Raw genomic sequence first — 22960 nt, 5'->3', positions numbered from 1 at the left:
GTAAGGGATCATAATGACATTTTCCGACCGCGGCAATGTCATGTTCGGGTAAAAATTATTCTGGTGTACTTGTATATTCCTCCCTGCCATACACCCTAGCGGTGGCTTGCAGGGTATATTAATATATAAATAAATTGATGATGAAAGAAAACAAAGTAGCGTGACATAAATAAATGAGTGGAGCGATTAACTTCGAACGTGGTCTTCACATGGCGTGCCCTCGTCCACCTCCGTCAAACGGTACGATCCGGGATTCCCTTCCCTGCGCGATAGTAATTACGGAGGGCTATCTTTCAATCTTCCTGAGCGGCGGCGCGCGTCGCGAGCACGCAGCCCGGAATCATTTCATTTTAAAATGTTAATGCGATCTCGCACTACTCTGTTTGACTCATATAAACGGATTTTGACGTCCGCTCGTGTGATAATTGCTGAGAAAGCGTTTTATTGGCGTGCATATATCAAAGGAATGAGCGTCGCCATTTTCAGAGTAACATGAGGAGGCGAGAGTGAGCGAGTTGGAGTGAGCGCAGTTTTCGAATCAAAACGAGACAAAGATGGTTATGTACGTAAAGTAACATTAATGGCAGGCGCCTTGACTTTGTGCAGTTTACTCATGATGATTGAAAAACAATCAGTTAGTTCTCCACACTTTACTCATTGAAATACTTAAACCGGTTTCGACCATTTCATGCGTCGAAATAATAATGATAATGCGTCGAAAACGACGAAACCGGTTAAGTTATTCAATAAATATGCTTGGAAAATTACCAAGTGTTTTTCAATTATCACAATACCAAGTGGGTAGGATTTGGATACTATCTTTGTTAATATCCAATCATATCTACGGACTTAATGCTAATGCATAAATGTTTCCATTTTACCGATCGCCGATTAATAATCTATTCACAAACGAGGCAAACAATAAAAGCCGATAAAACGTCGCATGAACGTTTCTAAGCATACACGTGTGAGTGATTATATGCCCATAAGAGAAGTGAATGACTGCGAATCAGCAGAGGGGAACTCATCTGGCGACAAGTTTCAAAACGACCATGGCGTGAGAAATGTCAACTCGCCAAATAACTACAATACCAGGCATATATGCCACCAGGAGGATAAAGCTAAAGAACTGCTATGCACACTGCGCTCAAAGGGCACTGTATCCCAAAATATCGTCACACAATATGTACTCGTATATATGGCATCACATATAACTGATTCTATTCAAAACGTGAGCCAACAAATAACTTTATTGCATTCTTGCTGTATTTGTGTGTGCCTTTTATAAGATAAAAACGAACAGAATTTCAATTTCAATTGAAGGACAACCAGGAACACATGGCATCATTTCAAGAATTGATTTTTCTACTTTTATTTTTAGTCATCTGGCCGATGAAAGGTGAGATTCCACTTCGAATGAAGCTTTTTTATGCATTTTTTCCTCCATCGTCGTCCTGAGAGTTTCAAAGGCAGGCTTCCCCTACATTCTTTGCTATGGAGACCAAAAACTAATTGAATGCTGTTATCTTCCAAAGGTTCATCAGGGTGACGATATCCAACATCTTCTGCAAGTGTTGGACCGGGCTGTAGATTAACCGTCTGTTTCGAAAGTGAGAAGAATAGGAACTAGTTAGAAATCGTGCATCAAATTGGAAGACTACAATAGATGATGATCAGGCGAATGAACACCATTTCAATTTTTTTTTCATAGTCATCAAATAAACTACAACTCTTCAAAGTAATAATCATTATGAGTTAATGAGCACGAATATTCAAAATGTGTCCATTATAGTTTTAAATTTTTCTCGCAAAAAATGGCAAGTGAAGGCCGGATAGTCGTTAACTCTAACCTCTCACCTTTCATTTGTAACGCACATTGGAATAATATGGGGTTCCGTCCGAAAAATATAGCAATTTATCAAATTGAAGTAGGCGAATGACATTTTAAAATGAATGCGAGTTCTTTCAGGCAAGTTACCGCACAAGTAACATACGATGCTGAAAGTACTTGGGATCCATTGTATCAGCTATGATTCATTGAACTGTAGAAAGCTCACATGAGATTCGCTAGTATCGCCAAAATTGAAATGACACGCAAGTAAGTCTATTAGAATTCCTTGGAAGATAAGGAAGAAGAGACATTAGTGTCTGAGGCAGAAACTAAAACTTTTCTTATCACATACCGAATAAGAATTAAGAATAACATTAGAATCATTTTAAAAAAATACCATACTAATCGTAACTTTAAGTTTGGATCTGCACGTTAAAATAAGATAAAAGGGATTCCTGAAAGAGCAGATTTACTAGTATTATTCTTTAATTAGGAACAATTTTTCCACGTCAGAATTGTCTGTCTTACCTATTCTCGATCTTTATGTGCTAGTGCTTGTGATCTTAGGGACATGGACCTTGCTTTCATCTTCCCTATTCATCATCAAACCCCTTATAAAAAATTACTCCGTTAATACCGATAAAACCATTCGTCACATTCCAAAAAAGCATATTTGTGGGTCTGATTTACACAGACGAAGATAATAACCTCATAACAAGTCGTACATGGATCGTCGGCAGTATGATGCAGATCCCCAGAATACTAGACATTTACCTTATCCAGGTAAGGACCACGATAAACTAATTTCAAGGAGCCTTCGCCTATTGTTACTTTCATTACTAGTTAAGTAATGGAATTTTTTGGATCCAGAAAACCGTACTTAAGGTTTCGGAAAGGCACTTCACCAGTATACTGATAGCAGCCATTGCTTAATGGGTCACTGATTGGAATTGTTTTTTGTCCATAGTCGCCGTTGTGTCCGGATCAGTGTTCCCCTTTTACGATAATGATTTTTCGTCCGCCAGTCTCTCGTTCCTTTTAGGGATATCTTCCCGAGGCTCTCATGACGTCCTTCTGCCACGGGGTGAGATGTTATCCCAGCACCGAAAAGGGGATGGAGATGGGGATAACACGTCAGACAAGCGGTTGAAATATGGACGGTAAACAGGCGTCGCTATGGAATCCCTCGCCCACCTGAACGGTATCTGGGGCGGGGGACTTCAGTGGGGCATTCTGGAAGCCATGCACGAGGGGCGCACCTCGATCGGTCTAAGAGTGAGAGAGAGAGAAAGAGGGATTCCAGTTGGACCGCGGGAGAGGAGGATGTTCCGGCATTCCACACGGTTCCTGCCTGCATGGCTCTCGCGCGCGCACGCGTGGGCAGATCCGTTTGGACAAAGCTGGCCGGCAGGAGCTTACGTTGGATTTCATCGGATGTCACCGTTGTTCGCCGTCGAAAATGAAACATTTGCCTCGTAATATTGATTTGAAGTGAGAATTCAGGTGCGATGCAAATAAATCGGCGGTAATTAATGCCGATAAGCAATACGAGGAAGTGTCGAGTTGGCGGAATCTCGCCCATGAACGAACAACTTAAAGAGCGAGGCAAGACGGGTAAAGTTTCCCGAGATGATGACCAATGACAGCTTCAAAAATAATGATTAATTACTTTCGGTGTACTTTGTTTCGTTTGTTCGTGAAACACAAGTCGGTAAAAAATCAATGAAGTTGCCACTTCACCATCTACACGCAAATCACCGTTCTGTGAAATGAACTTGAAATATAAAGTACCAAGTATGTTCTTCGGAAAGTATTTTTATTATTTTTTGGAAATTTTTATCCCCGAGGAAAAATATATATATATATATATATATATATTAGGAATTTTCTGGTCAGATTTTCTCAGTGTTATGGTGGTAACATCCATACAAAAAAAACAACCTTAAGGTCGGTAACCTGGCGAGAACAGAGCCCAATGAGTCAATGAGCACTAAGCCCTAATGCGGACGAAAATCATCCATTCGGATAGGGGGCAGTGACTTGCCCTACCCCGCTTGCGGTAATGCAGATTTTTGTAGATACCGACCAAGTTTTGTAGCAAGTTGGAAACATTTCAAGGTAGATTGACAATCGAAACCAAATATTATCTTTAGATTATCTCTATTTACATTTGATTATGAGTTGGTACTTCCGTGCAGGCACATTGGGCAAGAAACCTCGTTAGGCATGTAATAACGCAAATACCAATAATAATGCTAATCAAATTAGAGAGATTAAGTGTAAAACAGATAAATTTAAGATTTCATTTTTTCCGCGAACGATCGGGGATCATAATAACATTGTTCGACCGCGGTAGGGTCATGTTCGGGTAAAATTATTCTGGTGTGTACTCACCCCTCACACCCTGGCGATGGCTAGCAGGGTATATAAATAAATAACTACTTTCAAGACTTAATTCGGCGATTATTTCTTACTTTTATTTTTAATAATTACCGAGATGACCAAATCAAATTATTTTTTTCTTTTCTATTGACTTAATAATTGCAATTGAAGTACATACATATTCCCTCTCCCGACTGCCATTCCTAGTTCTCCTTTGAGTGTAGAAGGCGCGGTGGGGGAAGAGAAAGGATTGTTGGCAGAGATCCAAAGGAGACACGAAAGATGGATGCAGAGCATTTTGATTTGTGATGGAATGCTGAAGACCGTGATGTAGGGAGGAGGGAATAAGAGGCAAGTAAGGAAGGCGAAGGAATAAGAGAGTAATTCTGGAGGAAATAAATGGAGGAGGAAGTATGTAGAATTGAAGAAGGGTTTATTGTAGTGTCGGGAGTCAAGGGTTGTTTAGTAAGGAGAGACAAAGAAATGTATCGTTGTTCAGTATACGTCCCTCTTAAACCAACCTCAAATGTTAGTATACCTAATAATAATAATAATATGTCTATTATAAAATGAAATTTGGAATACTAATGCCCCCGAAGATATATATTACAAGAATTAATTTCAATTGAGCATTTACCAGGGGATTTACTTAGGGCAGTAATACTAGTTACCGGTACTTGTAAGAGTAATCATAGGTATTTCTCGGTATCTAGGTACATGCATCGGCACCAACCCCTGATTAATGCAATAAATATTCACAGTGAAAAAATTCATTCGCCTACATATGTCTCAATTAATTGATTGGCTAAAGCACTCGGCCAGAGAATTGAAGGACCCGAGTTCGCATTCCGGTCAAGATGAGTGATATTTTTCTCAATGTGACAATTTCTCGTATTTGGGCCCTCGTCAACTTTTGCATCCGGTAAAGTTACTGCTGCTGAAATTCCCGTATCTTCTTCGAATTTCTTTGAATTGCTTTCTTAAAGACTGAACCATCGCAGTGGAACTCCAATTAATTTTAAGCAGTATCCTTAATAATATTGGCGACCCGTTACCTTAGGACATAGAGTATCTAGCTACTAAGCGGAGGCTCCGGATTGGAGTGACGTCCATGATAATTCCCGGCTTTACCCAAGCGCTGTGATTTAGAGGGTACCAGCTCTTCTTGAGAAACCTCTGGTCGTAAGGTAACCTCAAGGTGAATTCCAAAAACAAGAAGGGCTTAGTACCGGGTAAGCCCAACCTATCAGCCCAAGAGGTTAACTACTAAAGGTTTAATTTTATCAATGAAATTCTAATTTATCCTGAATTTTGTACTGTGACATTCTAAGAAACCTTGTAAATCTATCGAATTTTTAGTCTCATGGATATGCAGATGCTCATTTTTATATGGTCAACAATACGCAAGACCACTTAAAATAATATAAAGCTATGCGTATGTTAAGATTTTGAAAATTTGGTCCTTAATTTGCTGGTATTATTTGAAAAATACATATGAAATAATTCGCTATGGATCGAAAAAATGAACGTCTACACATGCGTATCCGAGATTTACATTAAAATAACTGCCTACGCACATCGGAAAACAATTTAGTTGGCGTCCTTGCCTTGCCTCCTCCTAATCCCCGTTTAATTACCCCTTATGGTTATTTCTTGAAGCAAGTCAAATGTCAACTGTTTTTCGTTATTAAAGAGAATTCAAGAGCACCTATTAATATTTTTGTTGCAATACTAATTCAATAATTGATGTAACAGAGTTAAAAACATCGTCACGGAGCTATTGGAGTTAAAACATCGCCACCAAGCGATATATACGGCCGATAATGGGTCGCGAAATCGTAAAAAATACATGCTAGACCTCACCCACGTATATTTCGATTTATTCCTGAACTCTGGTCCTATAATGATCGACTTAAGTATTCAAATAATCCCTCAATGATGATTTATTTAAGCGATTTTTGTCGAAGAGGCACATCAGCTGGGCTAAGAAACAACGTGATCATAAAAAAATAATCACCCATAGAATCGTCTACAATCTCATGTGTTACATGCCAAAGGAACCCATTTGGTCGCTAGACCGACCTTGCCAAACTAGGAAACATTTAGAAAGTTTTCCGTTCGCTCCAATCAACCTAACAGGTTAAATGGACTTTCTAACCCCGTGAGACAGTTTGTCACATCAGGTTTTATGCACTTCCATCGACCAAAGACTCGAATTCACATGCTAATGGAGAAAACGATAAAATACAACAAACAGGGCCTTGAAAATAATTGATGCTTCGGCTGGGACTTGTAAACGGCTCCACGACTCTCGACTCCTCCTCTCCCACGCTGTCATTGTAGAGGAGGGGCAGATAACACCGGAAGACCAACGAAGGTGGGGCAAAATGGTACGAATGACAAAGGATACTTTTAAAAGCGTCTCTAAGTTCACATTTCCCACGCTGACTCAAATCGACCGGCAAAGCTGTATGCTGGAATACCTTAAAATACGTAGAATAATATGCCTTCTTGTCATGCTAAGAGTCTTCTCAACCCTATTTTTTAAAGTTGTTTAAAAATCTAAAAAAAACACAGAAATTAGGAAGGCAAATAGTACATACACAGACGATAGTACTCACATAGACGATAGTACTCACATAGACGCACACAGTCAACTTGTGATGATCTCATAGCTATCCACTGATATTTGATAACCCGAGAGAAGTGTAAGATTCAACTCTTACCTGGAAATCGGCACATAAACTCTAAAAACCTCACATGCATTGAAAACAAAACGCACTCATGCAAAAATTATTTTCTCAAACCCCAAACAGCAGGGTTGTCATTCATGCCGGCTAAAGAAATAAGAAAAACGTACTTACATTGGATTCACAGGTCTTGTGGCATAAGAACTTGCAGACTGAAAAGAGAATAGAATTCGACATTAGGCAATTAGACAATGTTTAGCGATTTCACAAAAACATTCACATGGAACAAATAGATTTTTTAGCAATCGAGAAAATAATTCATTGTCTTGCTCTGCAATGGTGTAAGTAAGGCGGAAGTCGATTATATGAAATAGGCACACATAAATTAGATTTGCAATCACATTCATCGTATTTCTCTCTCTCTCTCTGTGTGACGCGATGACGCAGCAGAGGGCATACGCGTCGTGGCAACTTTACTACGGTGAAAACTTCCTTCCCAACACACAGTTCGTTCTCTTTCGAGGATCGATTGCGCCCCCCACGATTTTGTCAAAACGAAAGCAGCGGAGAGCAGTAGGAAATAATGCGTAAGGAATAAAACTACTCCATCACCTTTGAACTACCGGAAACGAAATGACTGGAAGGGGGAGGACTATTACTGGCGAGAGGGAAAAAGTTGCATCATGCATAGGAATCGAGGGGAGCGGAGGCACACGTGGAATTTCCTCCACGCCTCCTCACTTGACTCCGCCGCAATACCTTCTCGCTTTTTTTTTACGGCCTGGACAAAGGGAACAAGCCATCTGGGACAGGCCCCGTTAGTGCGTACGACCATTTGTCACTTTTGTCCCGGGCAATTATTAAATGAAGTGTTGAGCAGCCGGAAGAGAAGAGGAGTGGCTTGATGAGAAATGGTCAACTGCTCCGACAGAGTGTCCGAAGTCTTTTAAAATCCCCCATTATATATATATATATATATATATATATATACATATATATGTATATGTGTATATATATATATATCTATATGTGTATATATATATATAATATCTATATGTGTGTGTATATATATATATATATATATATATATATATATATCTCCCGAATTTACCGATGGAGGATTTATGTATGCACCATATATTTAGGCACGCCCACAAAATGGGTTATTTTAATAGCTAACCTGCAGAAAACCTAGTTAACATTTTGTCTAGGAAATGTTACCCTTCCACTCAATGGACGAAAATAAGTGAAGCTATTTTCATCCAAAATATACAATTATAAACAATGCACGTGATTTACACGAACGAAATTGTATCATCTCTATTAAAATGTCTAAAAAAAATTAACTACTGGCCAACAGTTTTGATTACCGGGCACACCCCTGGGCACCATCAGTTTCAGCCTAGCTGTGTGATTTTTCGGGTACCAGAACTTCCTGGGAAATCATAGGCGGTACAGGGAAAGGAACTGGACCCTCCTTTCTACGAAGTTTGAATTTCGCATGCCGTTGGGCTTAGTAATAGATAAGTTATACCCTCACCTATCAAACCAACCTTTCGGTGCATGACTGTGGTTTTATAGAAAGCCAAGTCAAAAATAATGAATTGCTTCGACTAAATGTGTTCTAGTTTTTCCCTTCTTATTTTTACGGAGCACTTTGATAGTTTTATGAAAAAGAAAATTTTTGAGTCTAAAGTCATGCCGATAATCTTAATTTTAGGTAAGAACTACTTATAAGATGGGGAATCTTAAATCAGAATCGGTTTTTAATTCGCTTCCGATTTTCGAATTGGAGTTTTTATTTCATGGAATTTCGAATGTTTTATGAATTCAACGTTTTATTGAAATGTAGGCCCAAGTTTATACTATTTACAGATTTACGATTCCGTCCGTAACCTTCCTCCTCCTAATCAAATGGAGCTATTTATTGAGTAATTGAAACAAAATAAGATAGAGGGGAAAGGTTAAAACTTGGCCTGGAGTTAATGAGCTTTACGTACTCACTAAAACACGGCACAATATTATAATTGACAGCTTCTGAACGGTATTCTACTCGCAAAGCTTTTAACTTTAAATTCCAGGATAAATAAAATCGTTTCGCATAAGATTGAATACATGCATACATGAGGCTTGATTCTGAGTACGGTATCATAGGCCTAAGAATTTCGCTTTTGGACAAGTTATGTTTCCTTCATTACATATTCATGATACTGTCATTCATATATACGCATGGGAGGGAATGAAAATAAAAAATAATAATAAAAAAATGCCCCATTGAAAGAAGTCATTCCAAGTTTAGAGAGATTCAAGAACCTCGGGCACGGTTTCAAATCACTCGCACGCACGCCAAGTACATCTCGTAGATACAGCGTTCGCTCGCTTGGAGAGCATCACACAACTTTACGATTGTCACTCGAAAGAGTCATTCATTCATGCCATTATTTATTATGGAAGTCCGCGAACGTCGTCAATAATTTTTCTCATGCCATTTGCTTCATTTGTCGACACTTTTATAAATAATATTCTCACGTGTGATCCTCGCAACCCAAACGTGATAATATTACAAGCTTGTCGGGAGCTATGCCGTCAGAATGTCGTAGCTTCACATCACGCTATAAATTTAACCTCCCAGGTATTTATAATATAGCTTGTAAATGATGATTTATAATTATTCTCATCCGTCATTCAGACGTTTTCATATTGAAGTTTAAATTAAGAACTGGCTGATTCTTTTAATCGATATAAATGTGATATGCTTCGCACGTTTCAGTTAATATTCATGACAGTTCTTAATCGTTCATAATATTTCATAAAAACCACCGGTGATATCACCAAGCCAACTGTAAGTTCGTTCGAAAATTTCTGTTGTTAGTACGATGTGAGGAAACACGTTTGCAGTGCCAGACTGGTTCAGGGTTCAATATGCCCGTTGTCCTATCCGAAATTACATAAAGGTATTCTTACTTCGTTTGTCTCGGACTCACAAATATTATTGTTAGTATGTCCTTAATGAAGCAGACGCATTGAACTTTTTGTCATCGGGGAAAGTTCACATTCAAATGCAACACACGTGACGTTAAGGTGGTAATTATGCAAGGGTGCCATATTTCGAAAAAAGTACGCTCCAAACTTAGCGTACATTTAGATAGGATTAGTGATAATCATTTATCACTTATCCTCTTCGCCTGTGACCTTAAGTCATAAATGGCCACATCTTGATTATATGTGAAAATATTTACAATTTTATAAGTTTTCTACGCAATAAATTCTGCACTGAAGCACAGTGTATGCATTTTAATCCAAAAAAATCTCCCGCATTCGATATTGAAGGTCGCGTTCATGGACTGCAGTTCAACTACTGTGGATGTAGACGGTGAAATGTTCTGAACCTTCCGTCGGTGATTCGTCACCAAGTGAAAGCAAAAATTAAACAGGATATATAAATTTCAAATCTGTAATGTTGTGACGACTACCTTCTAACCTCAGGAAGATGTCCTTACTGATGCACTGAAAGAGCTAGATATTTCTTACTGTTCCGTAAAAACATTACAGACCGCATGACGAAAAACTTGAATAAAAATTGTTATATTAAGATATCTATCACCCCAATGATATTTCATTCGTCTCTCATATGATATTAATGTAACTGCAATGGCATGTACTGAATTAAATATTAGAAGTAAGCGCTTCCAGGATATCTTATAGCGCACGAAATAAATATTTTTAGCTCCCTCGCGGGAAAATCAAACTCCGTCCTCTTTTTAACCGATATTAAGTGTATTTAGTCAGAGTATTCAACCCGAAGTTTGCTTCCGATACGCTAAAGCTCACCCCGAACTGATCAATACGTGTGACATTCGCACTTTAGGGTCATTTAATTTTCCTGTTCCACTATTCGTTTTCCGACGAAATTCCAGTCACCAGAGAATCGCATCTCTTGTATTTTTGATAGGGTCTCCCAAAGGCATTAAACGAGTTTATAATTTAGACCCTCCGGCCACTATTTTGAAGTCCTACCCAATGGGATGCCACCGCTCTTACTGCAGTAATTGTGTGTGCATGTATTCAATGCAGTGACAACGCCTGTTTCATAAATACATGGCAACGCCCAGTCACCTTTGATGAAAGTCAGAGCGTTGATATGGGATGTAGTCATAGAAGTACAAGGTCCGCAAAGGATTTCACGAAAAAGTGCAACCATTAAATATGCTCCATTTCAAAGAATTATCGGGGATTCCAATTTCACCAGAAGCCGACAAAATCCTTTTCTGACGGTGTCAATGAAAACGCTTTATGTTCCTTTCTTGTGAGGCATAGTTTTGAATGTCGCCGCTCCGCTTTCAGTGATACATAAAGAATTAACGTAACCTTAGCATCACGTAAGTGCGTAAAAATAAAATTGTGCCAAGATATTTTCGGAGAAAAAAATACGATTATTTTATCCACATAAAATTATCAATAGAACTCCACCACGATAGTCACCCGATGCCTCCTTCAAATTCTCCCATTGTTCTATGATATATGGCCTAGAAAACATAATAAATAATCGCACATAATTCGAGAAAGAATTCTGCGTCAGACCACGCTAAAATCCTCCGCTAAGAAATTAGGCGCATACGTAATTCACTGTAAAGAGGCCCTCGAGAGCTTCACGGCAAATTTTGCGATAGTTGTTTCGTGCTAATACAGAAGTTGTTTTCGAGCAGTGGCAGTTTTAGGGGAGGCGACCGACAGCAGAGGTTATTTGCGCCATTAGGGATGGACAGGAAAGGATGAAGGGTGGAGAGAAACCCAGCGTCGGCAATAGCCTACTCTTAACGAAAGGCGCCGAGGGGTCCGCAGCTTAGCGCAGTATTAAGCAGCCATCCGACGGACGGCGTACTCACTCAAAGTGCTATCCCCAAAGGACCTCCAGTGGGGATTGGGATACCACTGAAAAATATCTGCCGCCACCGGGATTGGAACCAGGGCCCTCTGGGTGGGAATCCAGTACGTTAGCCACCGCACCATCCATATCCCCGTTGTTTCCGAATCAACAAAAAAGTTTATTTTGACACCAGATTATAGAATTGTGAAACATATACGGCGATTTGAGTTTTTCTTTTACTATAAAAAATATCTCAGTTCTAGCATTTTTAATCAAAGAGGTTTGTGATCGATCGAATAAAAAATCATGCAACACCAAAATGTTAAGAGCGGAGTGATTTGGAAAATTTTCGTGCCTTTCATTACACTGACCTTCTTCGTGGTGAAAGGATTTATATAGTAAAGATATAAGGCTTACGAACTTCTTCGGCAAGATCAGTTCTCTCCACCCGTCCAAAAAAAACGCCATTATTCGTCCGACATGTAATTCACCCATTGCGTCAACTTTGTACTTACCACCACGACGCTAATATTAGACTCGAGCCACAGTGACAACCCAAAAATTTTCCTCACTAATTCAATGGAGGATTTCGAAATATTTTGTGAGAGTTTTGCATCCCTTTTAAGAAGCGCTAATGTACCCCAAAGTATATCTACTCGCCACATTTATTACCCCGAAGGTTGGTTTGCTAGTTGTGAATAGAGCTACCCAAAACATAGCCCAACGGGAGTCAAACTGAATCTACCCACTGAACTGCCATGTCCCCGATATAGAAATGTACTAAATTTCGTGACGTCGGAAGCCTAGTTAAACATATGCAGCAGTTCACATATTTGGTAGGAATTTAGGACGAAAATGGCCATCGCAGCAAGGGCTTTCAGAAAAAAGTGAAGAAGAAAATAAAGATTGCAATTTGATTGCATGGTTCCAAATCCTGGCCTTAGCGGGAAAAAAGGATGAGCGCAGATTAAGGACTCATTAAATCTGGATTTGGAAAAGGATGGAGAAGAATAAGCCTGACGGAGAGAAAGACAAGTGAACTATTAAGCTATAGAAAGACAGCGGGAATGTCTATGGGGAAATTCGCAGAGAAAAATAAGAAGACGGTAGAGATATTAAGGGGCAATGGGATGTGAAGGCTATGACAGAAGAAAGAATGCTGGGCGGCTTAGAAGAGACAGGAAAACAACACACATTTTGGACGGCGTGAGAGAGGGTATGGGAGACCAAAGGATACATTTGATATGTTAATGCTTAGCGGCTTAGCCTTAATATCTCTACCGTCTTCTTATTTTTCTCTGCTTCAGTGCTGCACACGACATAGTGTAGTAGATTTTAGGGACAGTCAAAATCCTACCTATATTGTGTAGGATACGGTCTATAACGGTACCTTTGACGAATGAATAAACAATGATTTAGCAAAGTTGTTGAAATTTTCATTAAATTGTCATATTATAATCAAACTATTAATGTATTTTACGATCTCGTATTTCATTAACGATAGACGTGTCAAGCTTCAAGGGTGACAAATGCTCAACGGGGCTTTTGTTTCGCGCACAATGGCACGTTAAATTTCATGTCAATTGAGGTCAATCTTGTTTTAAGCCCATGATATTTATTTATTAAAATATTTCTTAAATGTAAGTCATAAAAAAGATGGTTCAACAAAGAAAAATTTAAAAATATTTTAGTTGAATGTAAAATGCTTTATACATGTATAATAGCATCTTGAGATTAAACAAAATCCCGATATGATAATTCAAAAACTCACCCAACATTGCAAAGCACCCAAAACCGGAAAAATACTCTGGGATTAAGTTGAGTTATTCACGAAGGATGAGTTAAAAAGTCAACGATTTCTATGAAATTCCATTAGAGCTCTGATTTTAAGTTATTTTTTTAGTGAAAAAAATGCTTTCCTCTAATTTTAAGCTATACATTGACAAATTAAAATTTCCCCTTGGGCAATGACAAACTAATTAACCAAATAGTTTCAGATTATTTACTTTCTCCTCTATTCTTTTGGCTTTTAACTTCGACCGACAAAAAAGTACGTTGATTCTGTACCCTGTTCTATGACTTTACGGTAAATGGGTGATAAAAGTATGGGCCTGCCATCTCCGAGATTATATTTATTTTCGCGACCCTAAATGTCATGCTTTCTAATAAGAGTTTGCATACAATAATTTCTAAGAAGGGTGCATTGCCGTGGACCTATTCATCTAAAAGATCATCCTGTTCATTTAAAAGATCATCCTATTTTTCTTAAGAAGATCCTCTTTCTAGAAGGGAAACTCTTATTTTGAGCGTTAACTTCGAAAATATCCTTTTCCATTAATTATAACGGAATTTATATTTTCCCTAAACCTGGAATATTTATTCCGAATAACTTTTAACATTCAAACGCTACAAACTCGAGATGAACACTCAGTTTTTACAAGAAATAATAAGGGCAGGAAATATTTTACAGCAATTTTATTCGAAGCTAAGTATATTTTTACCATTAAAAATTACTCAAAACATCCTCTACGGAATAAAGATTATTTTAAGATCAAGTTTACATGCTTCTTCACCACTTCTGGCAGCTATTACCATGAAATGATACTGGTAGCTTAGTTTTTCCACATCAGCACAATCATGAGCAAGCTATTATTTCATGATGAAATTCCTACACTGTTAAGCCATAACGAATTAACATTATACATACATATATTATACCGCTAAGGGCAACACGAAGAAAAGAAATAAACGGTAACTTTCTTTTATTATCTTCAGTGAATTTCGAAGCACGAATTTCTATCTTAATAATCTTTAGTCCATATATATTTGTATACCCTCCTTTTGCCTTGTATTCCATCTATTACGTGTAATTCCATACACCGTCAGTCTCTCGTATCATATGAAAAATATCCTCATTCGTGACGCTCTCTCAATCCGGATCCATCTCTTCATTCTCCCTTTGATACAACTAAAGCCCACACTGACGTAAGCATATAAAATGATTTGTAATGGAAACGTGTACACTTTTCGAACTCTCTGCAATGTCGATGTGAAAATCGAGCAACGCATTCAAAGGGTTAGAGGCAACCGGACGCGAACATCATTAAACATTCGAAGGGGATAAAAAGACTGTCACGAAGAGATGTTGGAGAGTAAGCGATGGCAGAGAGAAGAAATGGCCTGAGGACGGAGATATAAGGCCACGAAATGGAGGAGAGGAAAGAGAGGGCGAACTCGAGGGGAAACGGGGACTGAGGGTTTAAGTGGGAAGGGGGAAGTTCAGGACCCGAGAGAAAAGTCCACAACCACTCTTAAAAAGAATATATATTATATATATATATATATATATATATATATATATATATATATATATATATATATACACACACATATATATTTATACATATACATATACACATATATATGTGTGTGTATATATATACACACACACATACGCATATATATATATGCGTATGTGTGTGTGTGTGGGGGGAGGGTGGGAGGGGAGTGGTTCATTAGCAAGGCGGAATCCAGAGATTAACACCCTGCTCCTAAACTAGCAGGCTCTTGTGACCAAAGTGGCTATATTTTCGAGAGAAAAAGAAGTGGGACACGAAGAATGCAGGACCGCTGGGAGAAACGCAGGACGAGACGCTCTTGTGCTACCAAATGAATTCGAAAAACGAAAATCGAGGCGCACATCATCTCACCGCCGTGTTATTCCAGTAAATTTGCGAGAGTTCATGCAAATGAAACTGCCTCTTTCCTTAACCCACATAATCAACGTCCAAGAAAGTTGAGAAAACAACCACGTGGAGTGACAAAAACGAAAGCAACACCCAACAAAGTTCAAGAGTCTTTTTGTGCTCGAAAAATCAAAACTTATTTCGTAGAAATAGCGTTTATTTAATATTATGCTTATGCTCAAGTGTAGTTTTTTAATCCTGTCCGTGAGAATCATAAGCGTTTATAGATTTGATCGCAAAGCATCCTTCGAAAGACATAGGAAACAAGTCGCTTCGCATTTTACTAGTATACTGAGTCCAGACATACTTGTATTCTATCAACAAAGGTTAGTATTTTAGCACTTAAATCATATATCAACTTTTAAATGTTTCCATAGACATATCTAAGCATTTAAACTTTCCGTAGATATATTGTACAGTGATTTCTATCTCTATAAATTGTAGTCCAGAGAGTACTATTGTAGTCATTGCGATGAAAGTTAGTTAGCTCATGGTGGTCAGCGAGACCGAAAAAGACACAACACGAAAGCCGGCTGAAATAATTCAAGACAATCGTAAATTAACTTAAAACTAATATTATGCTGTTTTTAATGATCATTAGAAGCATTAAAATTTCCCTTTCACTATACGCAGTCTAGCAATTATAAATAGGAACTGGATGGAACCTTAAAAATATAATTCAATTTTGCTACCTCCAGACAAACTTAGTGCTTCGAACGTCACTTAACATAAATCCCTTTCGCCTAACACTATCTCAATGTTTTGATTTACCTCCCTTAGAACTTTCCTCATCCCACACAAAAATACCAGTTATTTATTATTAAACATTTACTTAAATATTAATTTTTTTAATTTCATTCTCCTTTAAGGCTTGTTAATTTTTCTCCCTTCTATCTCAAACATCAACGTTTCACTACCCCTTAATATTTACACTATCCATTTATTACTCATTCTTCGAATTTCACATAGCACCTCCTACGCTACCCTTTCTAAGCTTCACTCTCCATTTTTTTTCCTCAAGTACCAGCGTTTTTTCTCTGCTATTTCCTATACCTAATCTAATAATTCTTCGGAATAGAATGCATTTTCTATTATATGCAAACATTTCGATATGCTTGTATGTAGAAATATCATGTTTTTTCCATCAACATCCCAAAAATATCATCTAGGAGTTTACCATTTTTACTGCATTTTGCGATCAACACACTTGAAATGAACACCAAACGTAAATAATCGCAATATTTGAAAAAAACTATCATTAATTAACGACAGAGATAAAAAAGACCATGTGTCATATTCCGAAACCCTACCAAATACTGAGCTCCACATCAAAGATTCTCTCCATTTTTACTTACGCTCCCCGATGTCTTCTCATAATTTCTCACACAACTTTGTAAATGATTCATTCACTAACACAATTCTTCTTATGGGTAATGATATTACTCATATTTTTTGTCCAAACTACAACCCAAATAACTTAAGTTCTCTACTTCATTAAATGTGTGCTCTGATACGAACGATACCGCTTACATGATTAATTTTTGATTTGTAATAAATTGGTATACTGGGACCCAAACTGAACATAAAATAGGTCAATGAATACGAGTCAATGAAAGTTCACGTGAGAGAGAGGGGGTGTAGGCCAGCGCAGATCATTTGCGTAGAGATTCAGCCCGCCTCCACGACGCCACCTACTTTGGAATGACATTTGACTGACTAAATCGGTCTATCTAAAAGTGATGACATCACTCCTTGTTTATTTATGGCCCTTGAATTGATATTGTGACATTTTTCTGCTTGATGACGTCACAAGTGCGACGAAAATCACGGAAATTTAAGGAGTCTTTCCTGGGGTCAATGAGCTGTGGCAGTTTATTCTCACATTTAAAGATTGAAACTCATCAAAAGGGGCGAACTATTTACAACACAATCCAACAGACCATAAACATAACTCAATGCTGGAAGAATACTATGGCTCTGACGTCATTGACCCAATATACAAAAAGGAAAATTACCCAGATGGTATCATTGAAGAACGAACTCCTGATAGAAGGAAAAAATGCACGTAATCATTAGAGTGCTGCCCAATCTGGTTGTGCTAAGCGTCACGTAACGTTTCTGAAAAAGTATATTTGGGGCCGAATCGAAACATAACTATAACTTTCGCTATGAAATATTTACCTTTTGTAGGTTCACCGAATTTAAAGAATCATCAAACATTCGGATCTTCCCTTGTTTGCTCATTTTTTAATACCACACGATCTCCTGTCAACAGAGTTCGGCCGACATGTTTCTCAAGATCCTTTGGCCCTAATTGGTAGGTTTGACGAGCTTGTCAGGCCGGAACAGTCGGTTGAATAGTGCACGAAACTCTCCAGTTCAATTAGCAGTGGAATTTATGAGGGAAGAGGACAGGCCGAGTGGGTCATTAAGGACAGAAAAGGATAGCTGGATTCATCTAAATGCACATCTACACTAAACGCCGCGAGTCACCGCAGGGGGGCGTGTCAGGGCTATTTAGACACAAGTCGTTAAAATATGGTGGAAGAAGTTTGCAAAGGAGAGAAAATATTGATTTCCTGATGCTTCGCTCTCTCATTGTTATGACCGTGAATTGTGCAAGGGAAAAAGCGAATCCTTGAATCTATCGAGTCGAATTTCTTGATTTTGTCGTTATTACCCGACCTATCGGTGTGGTGGGGTTGTGATCATTTCATCAGTCACGCGAGTTACGTCAAACGAATAAAGTTTTTGTAAAACATGCTTAGTGATAAATCTACTCTGAAATAAGACCCACACACTAATGAACGAAGTACTAAATCCGACTAGTTGAGTACTGCAGATTCACCACTCGTTATGGAAGAAGGAATGCGACCACCATTCATAAAATCGGCCACTACCGGGATTCGAGCAGGGATCTTCGGCGTGGGAAGCTATTATGATAGCGATAGGGACAAAAACAACCATCATTTACTGAAAAAGTGCGAACATATTTCAAATGAATCCTAGAATGGATCAGCCTTAGCAAGAGAACTCATGCAGATGTCAATTATTGTATTTTATCCTCTTCATATTTAAAAATAGACGCTTCAGGCGTGATACGGTGGAATATCATAATTAATTAACAATTAAAAATTGGAAATTTTCCGCAAAATAAAATTTTAAATACGACCGGTTTCAATGTAACTAAACCATCGTCAGATAACACTCATCACTCGGAATCCAGCCTATATGCTGAAAAGCAAGTAAGGGGAGGGTAGTGGAAAAGAGGGAGGAAAAGTGGAAGGCAGCATGGGTGACACCGTATGGAAGTGGGGAAAGGGAAGGGGGTGGGGAAAACAAATTAAACAGGTGCAAAGTCCTTCAAATGATGTAGTTACATTGAAACCGGTCGCATTAATAAATTTTATTTTGTGGAAAATTGCCAATTTTTCATTTTTTTAATTCTCTTCATATTTGCCAAAAATAAATACGGACAGTATCTAAAACAAAACCCTGTTGCTGGAAATTAAATTTTCCACTAGACACACTATCACAAATCTACTAAATATTTTGATAAAAATCGTCGAATAAACATGCGTTTCATTAGTATATTGCGGAACCTTACCTTTAAGAAGAGAACATTCTTCTGAGCATTTATATTTTTTATTAGAGATAATGAGCCATGATAATTCCTAAAGAAATTACTTAATTATGTGGTTATATCTCACGAACGAAATAAGAAAGGGAGCTTGACTATCAAAGTAAGGGTAGACTAAGATCTTTTATATTATAACGGAATGTTTTAAATGAGAATGGCCCACTTAATTCTCCTTCGTTATGTTATCTCTTGTCTACCTATTCTCCGAAATAATTTCGCCCCACATCGCCGCCTCAACCGCGTTAACTTTCTCACGCACTCCCATCCTCATTTCGATTCACTCAGTTAACATTTCAATTTTCCGGAAATCTCTTACCACCTGATGCCTAGCTCCCTACCACCTATTTCCACTAGACGCACCGCGTAATTTATAACGCCATTGGTACGCACGGTGTGACCCACTCATTACGAAAAGATCAAATGTAAGGCTTAAGACTACAGTACATCAAAATCGTTGATCTTTACCTCTGACACCAGGGGAATAACTTTAGTCTAATATTAAACTTAAGACTAAATTCAATTTGTCAAAATATTGGATAGAAATACTTCTTTTCTGCACAAAGAGCTGGAAATTAAAATAAAAGACAGAATTAAACCCGTTAAATGATCAAGTCACCAGTTTTTCTAAATAGCTTAAGTTCTAATACCCCCTGCCATACGTCCCTGTTGTGTTTTACCGGGTATATGAAGGGCTAAATGCTAATCATCATCACTTTCCAGCCCAATTTTTTCTTCTGCCACTTAAACTGCATTAATCTATTGATATTTTACTGTAGAGCACGTTTTCTAGATAATATGTGGGACCTTCGATAAGTCTTTAAAGAATCCAAGAAATGACGCTCGTAATATCGGAAAAGGGCTGCTTTTAGTAAGCCTCACATCTCACTACACTGCTATTTAAGTTTCAGCTATATCCAGAATATGGTTTCATTTTCATGGTCGATTGAAGCAACAACCTTTTGTTTATTTAGAAAAATGGAAAAAATAAGTTTCATTGGTAAATAATGTTTACAATTGATTCATGATTTGAAACGTGGCCGTAAGTCCACAAATGGGACGTCCAGTGGAAGCGATTTCCTACGAAATGATTGACAGAACCCACAATATGGTTTTGAATGATCGATGAATCAAAGTTCGCGAAATAGTTGAGGCATGTCACTGTGGATAAAACATGGATACACTGATACAATCAAGAGACAGTGGACCAGTTGAAGCAGTCGGTTTTTAAAGATGATCCGACTGCGAAGAAGGCGAAGATGGTGATGTCGGCCGACAAGGTGAAGCCATAATTTTTTGGGGTGCATCACCGACATCGATTACTTGCAAAAAGGACAAACGATAATTGAGATTATCATGCGCTATTATTGCACCGGTTGAGTGAATAAATCACGAAAAAACTTTCCAATTTGACAAAGAAAAGAATTCTCTTCTATCAAGACAGAGCACGGGTGCACACCTGCGCAGTTTCGCTTGCGAAAATAATAGAATTTAAGTTCGAATTATAACAACATCCCCCGTATTCACCAGATTTGACCCCAAGTAATCCTAAATTTTGGACGGCTTAAAAAATTGGTGAAACGCTGGGAAAAGTGTATCGAGCAAAAGTGATATTATGTTAAAATATAAAAAAGTCTACCAAAACCATTTGTTTTTCTATATTTTTCTAAGAACTTACCCCAAGACTGACGTTATTTTCATCCGACGGCCGATTAATGAATAACTGATCGCAGCACTTTTCCAATTGATAACTCTATAATATATAGAGTAATTATCAAGTAGAAAAGTGCTACGATCAGTTATTCATAATGTCCGACTTCCACCACATCATGCCTGAAGCTACTCAAGACGACCGATTGCATGGTGAAACACAGCATGCAAGTATAAAATTTACAGTTTCCAAACCAAATAGACTCAGGGCTTTCGGAAGTATTATTTTCCTCGTGGGATTCCGATGGAATGCTAATATGTGAGGGATACAATGATGACTCTTTCCTGTGTGGAAAAACCCACAGACCAGTCACCCTTTTCCGTGCGGCCTCCAAGTTGAGCTGTATCACTTGGTGGACAAGATTCCGCAAATCGAAGTAACCTCTCGCATACCTATATATTCTTTGAAAAGCGGCACTTTTTCTATAATAAAGTAATAACATCCTAACTTTCTGGGAAGGGAAGTTTTATGCGGTTGAATTGATTCTGTTTAAACTAATTCATAAATTGACTTGGTAACACGTGAAGACGTAGATCGGGTAATAAATTTCAGTTCTGAAATATGACTAACTTATAGTAATCAAGGGATTGTTCCGACAGATTGTAAAAAGTGAACATTGCAGACGCATTTTAAGACGCGATTGAGATTATATTGAGCCGCAATTTCGGATGCCTGACTGGCGCCGATCACGCAATGTCGCCTGGTCATTGCACACAACTGGGTTGCCAGTGGACATAAACCACACAGCGCTATATTGACTGACCAACAAGCAATCTAATATGTGAACCCAGCAGGCACGCATACACTAAGCACGCAAAAACCGCCAATAACTATAAATAGCAAAACCGTCGTCTAGTAAGGAAATATTCGGCTGAGAAATTGGAAAGGCAACATAGCTCTCTATATTAACTGCCAACAATTACCAGACTTGTACAGTTAAACAGCACTTACCTCGACAGATGCTACCCTGCTTCACGATAGGCTTGTGACACCTCTGGCATGTTTTTGGTTTCTTGAGGTTTTTCTTCAGAAAGATATGATCTCGGGATTCTCCGTCTTCCTGTACGCGAAAGAAAGAAATATGGTCATCATGGAGAAGTTTTCAAGAAAAAATGAAATCATATTTAAATAAACAGCTGCTTATAAATACTATCTATCTAGCTATCATAATAATCATCATAGATTATCAATCCTATCATTGGCTTGTAGCAGCTCTCCATCTACATCCTGTTCCCCTCTAATTTCTTTAATACCTAATAGTTCCTCAAACCAACATTTTCCAAGACCTGCTCATAATTAGCCCTTGTCTTTCCTCTGCATTTTTTTCTCTTTATAATTCCAACAATTATTGTTTTCATTAAACTTTCATCCCTGAGGATGTGCCCAATTAGCTCACCTCTTCTTCCGATATGTGCCCTCTGACGTAAGTGTTGATAACTACACTTTACTTATAAATTTTAGCAGAAGTATTATTCATTGGTGATTCCGGATATCATGTTCTCCAATTGATAACGTGGATTCCGTTTCAAAATTGCTTTTCCAAAAATAAAAATTTATTTTTACCACGTAACGTGAGTACTAGGGTGTGTAAGACATTATTATGTTACGATATTGTTACGTGCAAATATTTTGTGAGCAAACAAAAACAAAGGTTCGTTTACGATTACGATAGCTTCAGTCAGCAATGGCCATTTAAAGTAAATAATCAGCCTTGCTTGAAAGGAACAGGCAGTGTAGAGATATTTTTCGAAGTACGAGTCACCAAAAATAAATTGCATATGGTTCTCACGGTTCAAAGTGAGGTTTAGAGTTAAAATTACAGTTCAAAGTACAATTTGAAATGAAATAAGCCATAGTTACGCTGCTGTGTCAGTAGCAACAGAAAAATCACTTAACTACCAATCACAGGAGGTAGTTTTTGTTTCAGAACATATATTCTTCTTCATAATATGAGTCGCCGAGTCGGAAACATAATTAATCAATTAATTAAACAATGCATGAACTTTGCTTGTATATTTACAATTAGCACACTTTCGCAAGTTTAATTGTTTATTTGAGTGAGTTCATACGAGGGTCATGCATATATCTGGGAAAAC

At 38.1% G+C, this 22960-nt stretch overlaps 1 protein-coding gene across 1 annotated transcript in view; it reads right to left on the bottom strand.

The window, feature by feature from the left end:
• The window catches only part of by (focal adhesion protein tensin), a 199533-nt gene that overhangs the window by 141775 nt on the left and 34798 nt on the right, over nt 1-22960 (bottom strand). The window contains exons 3-4 of the mRNA XM_071594616.1: nt 21816-21924; nt 7078-7115 (exon numbers count right to left, since the gene is read on the bottom strand). Coding sequence (XP_071450717.1) covers nt 7078-7115; nt 21816-21924 — 147 coding nt within the window. The remainder of the gene's footprint in view (nt 1-7077; nt 7116-21815; nt 21925-22960) is intronic.

This window comes from Hetaerina americana, unplaced genomic scaffold (genome assembly GCF_022747635.1).
Source record: "Hetaerina americana unplaced genomic scaffold, ioHetAmer1.1.p SCAF_65, whole genome shotgun sequence".
Lineage (NCBI taxonomy): Eukaryota > Metazoa > Arthropoda > Insecta > Odonata > Calopterygidae > Hetaerina > Hetaerina americana.
This window is presented reverse-complemented; position numbering and strand designations above follow the sequence as displayed.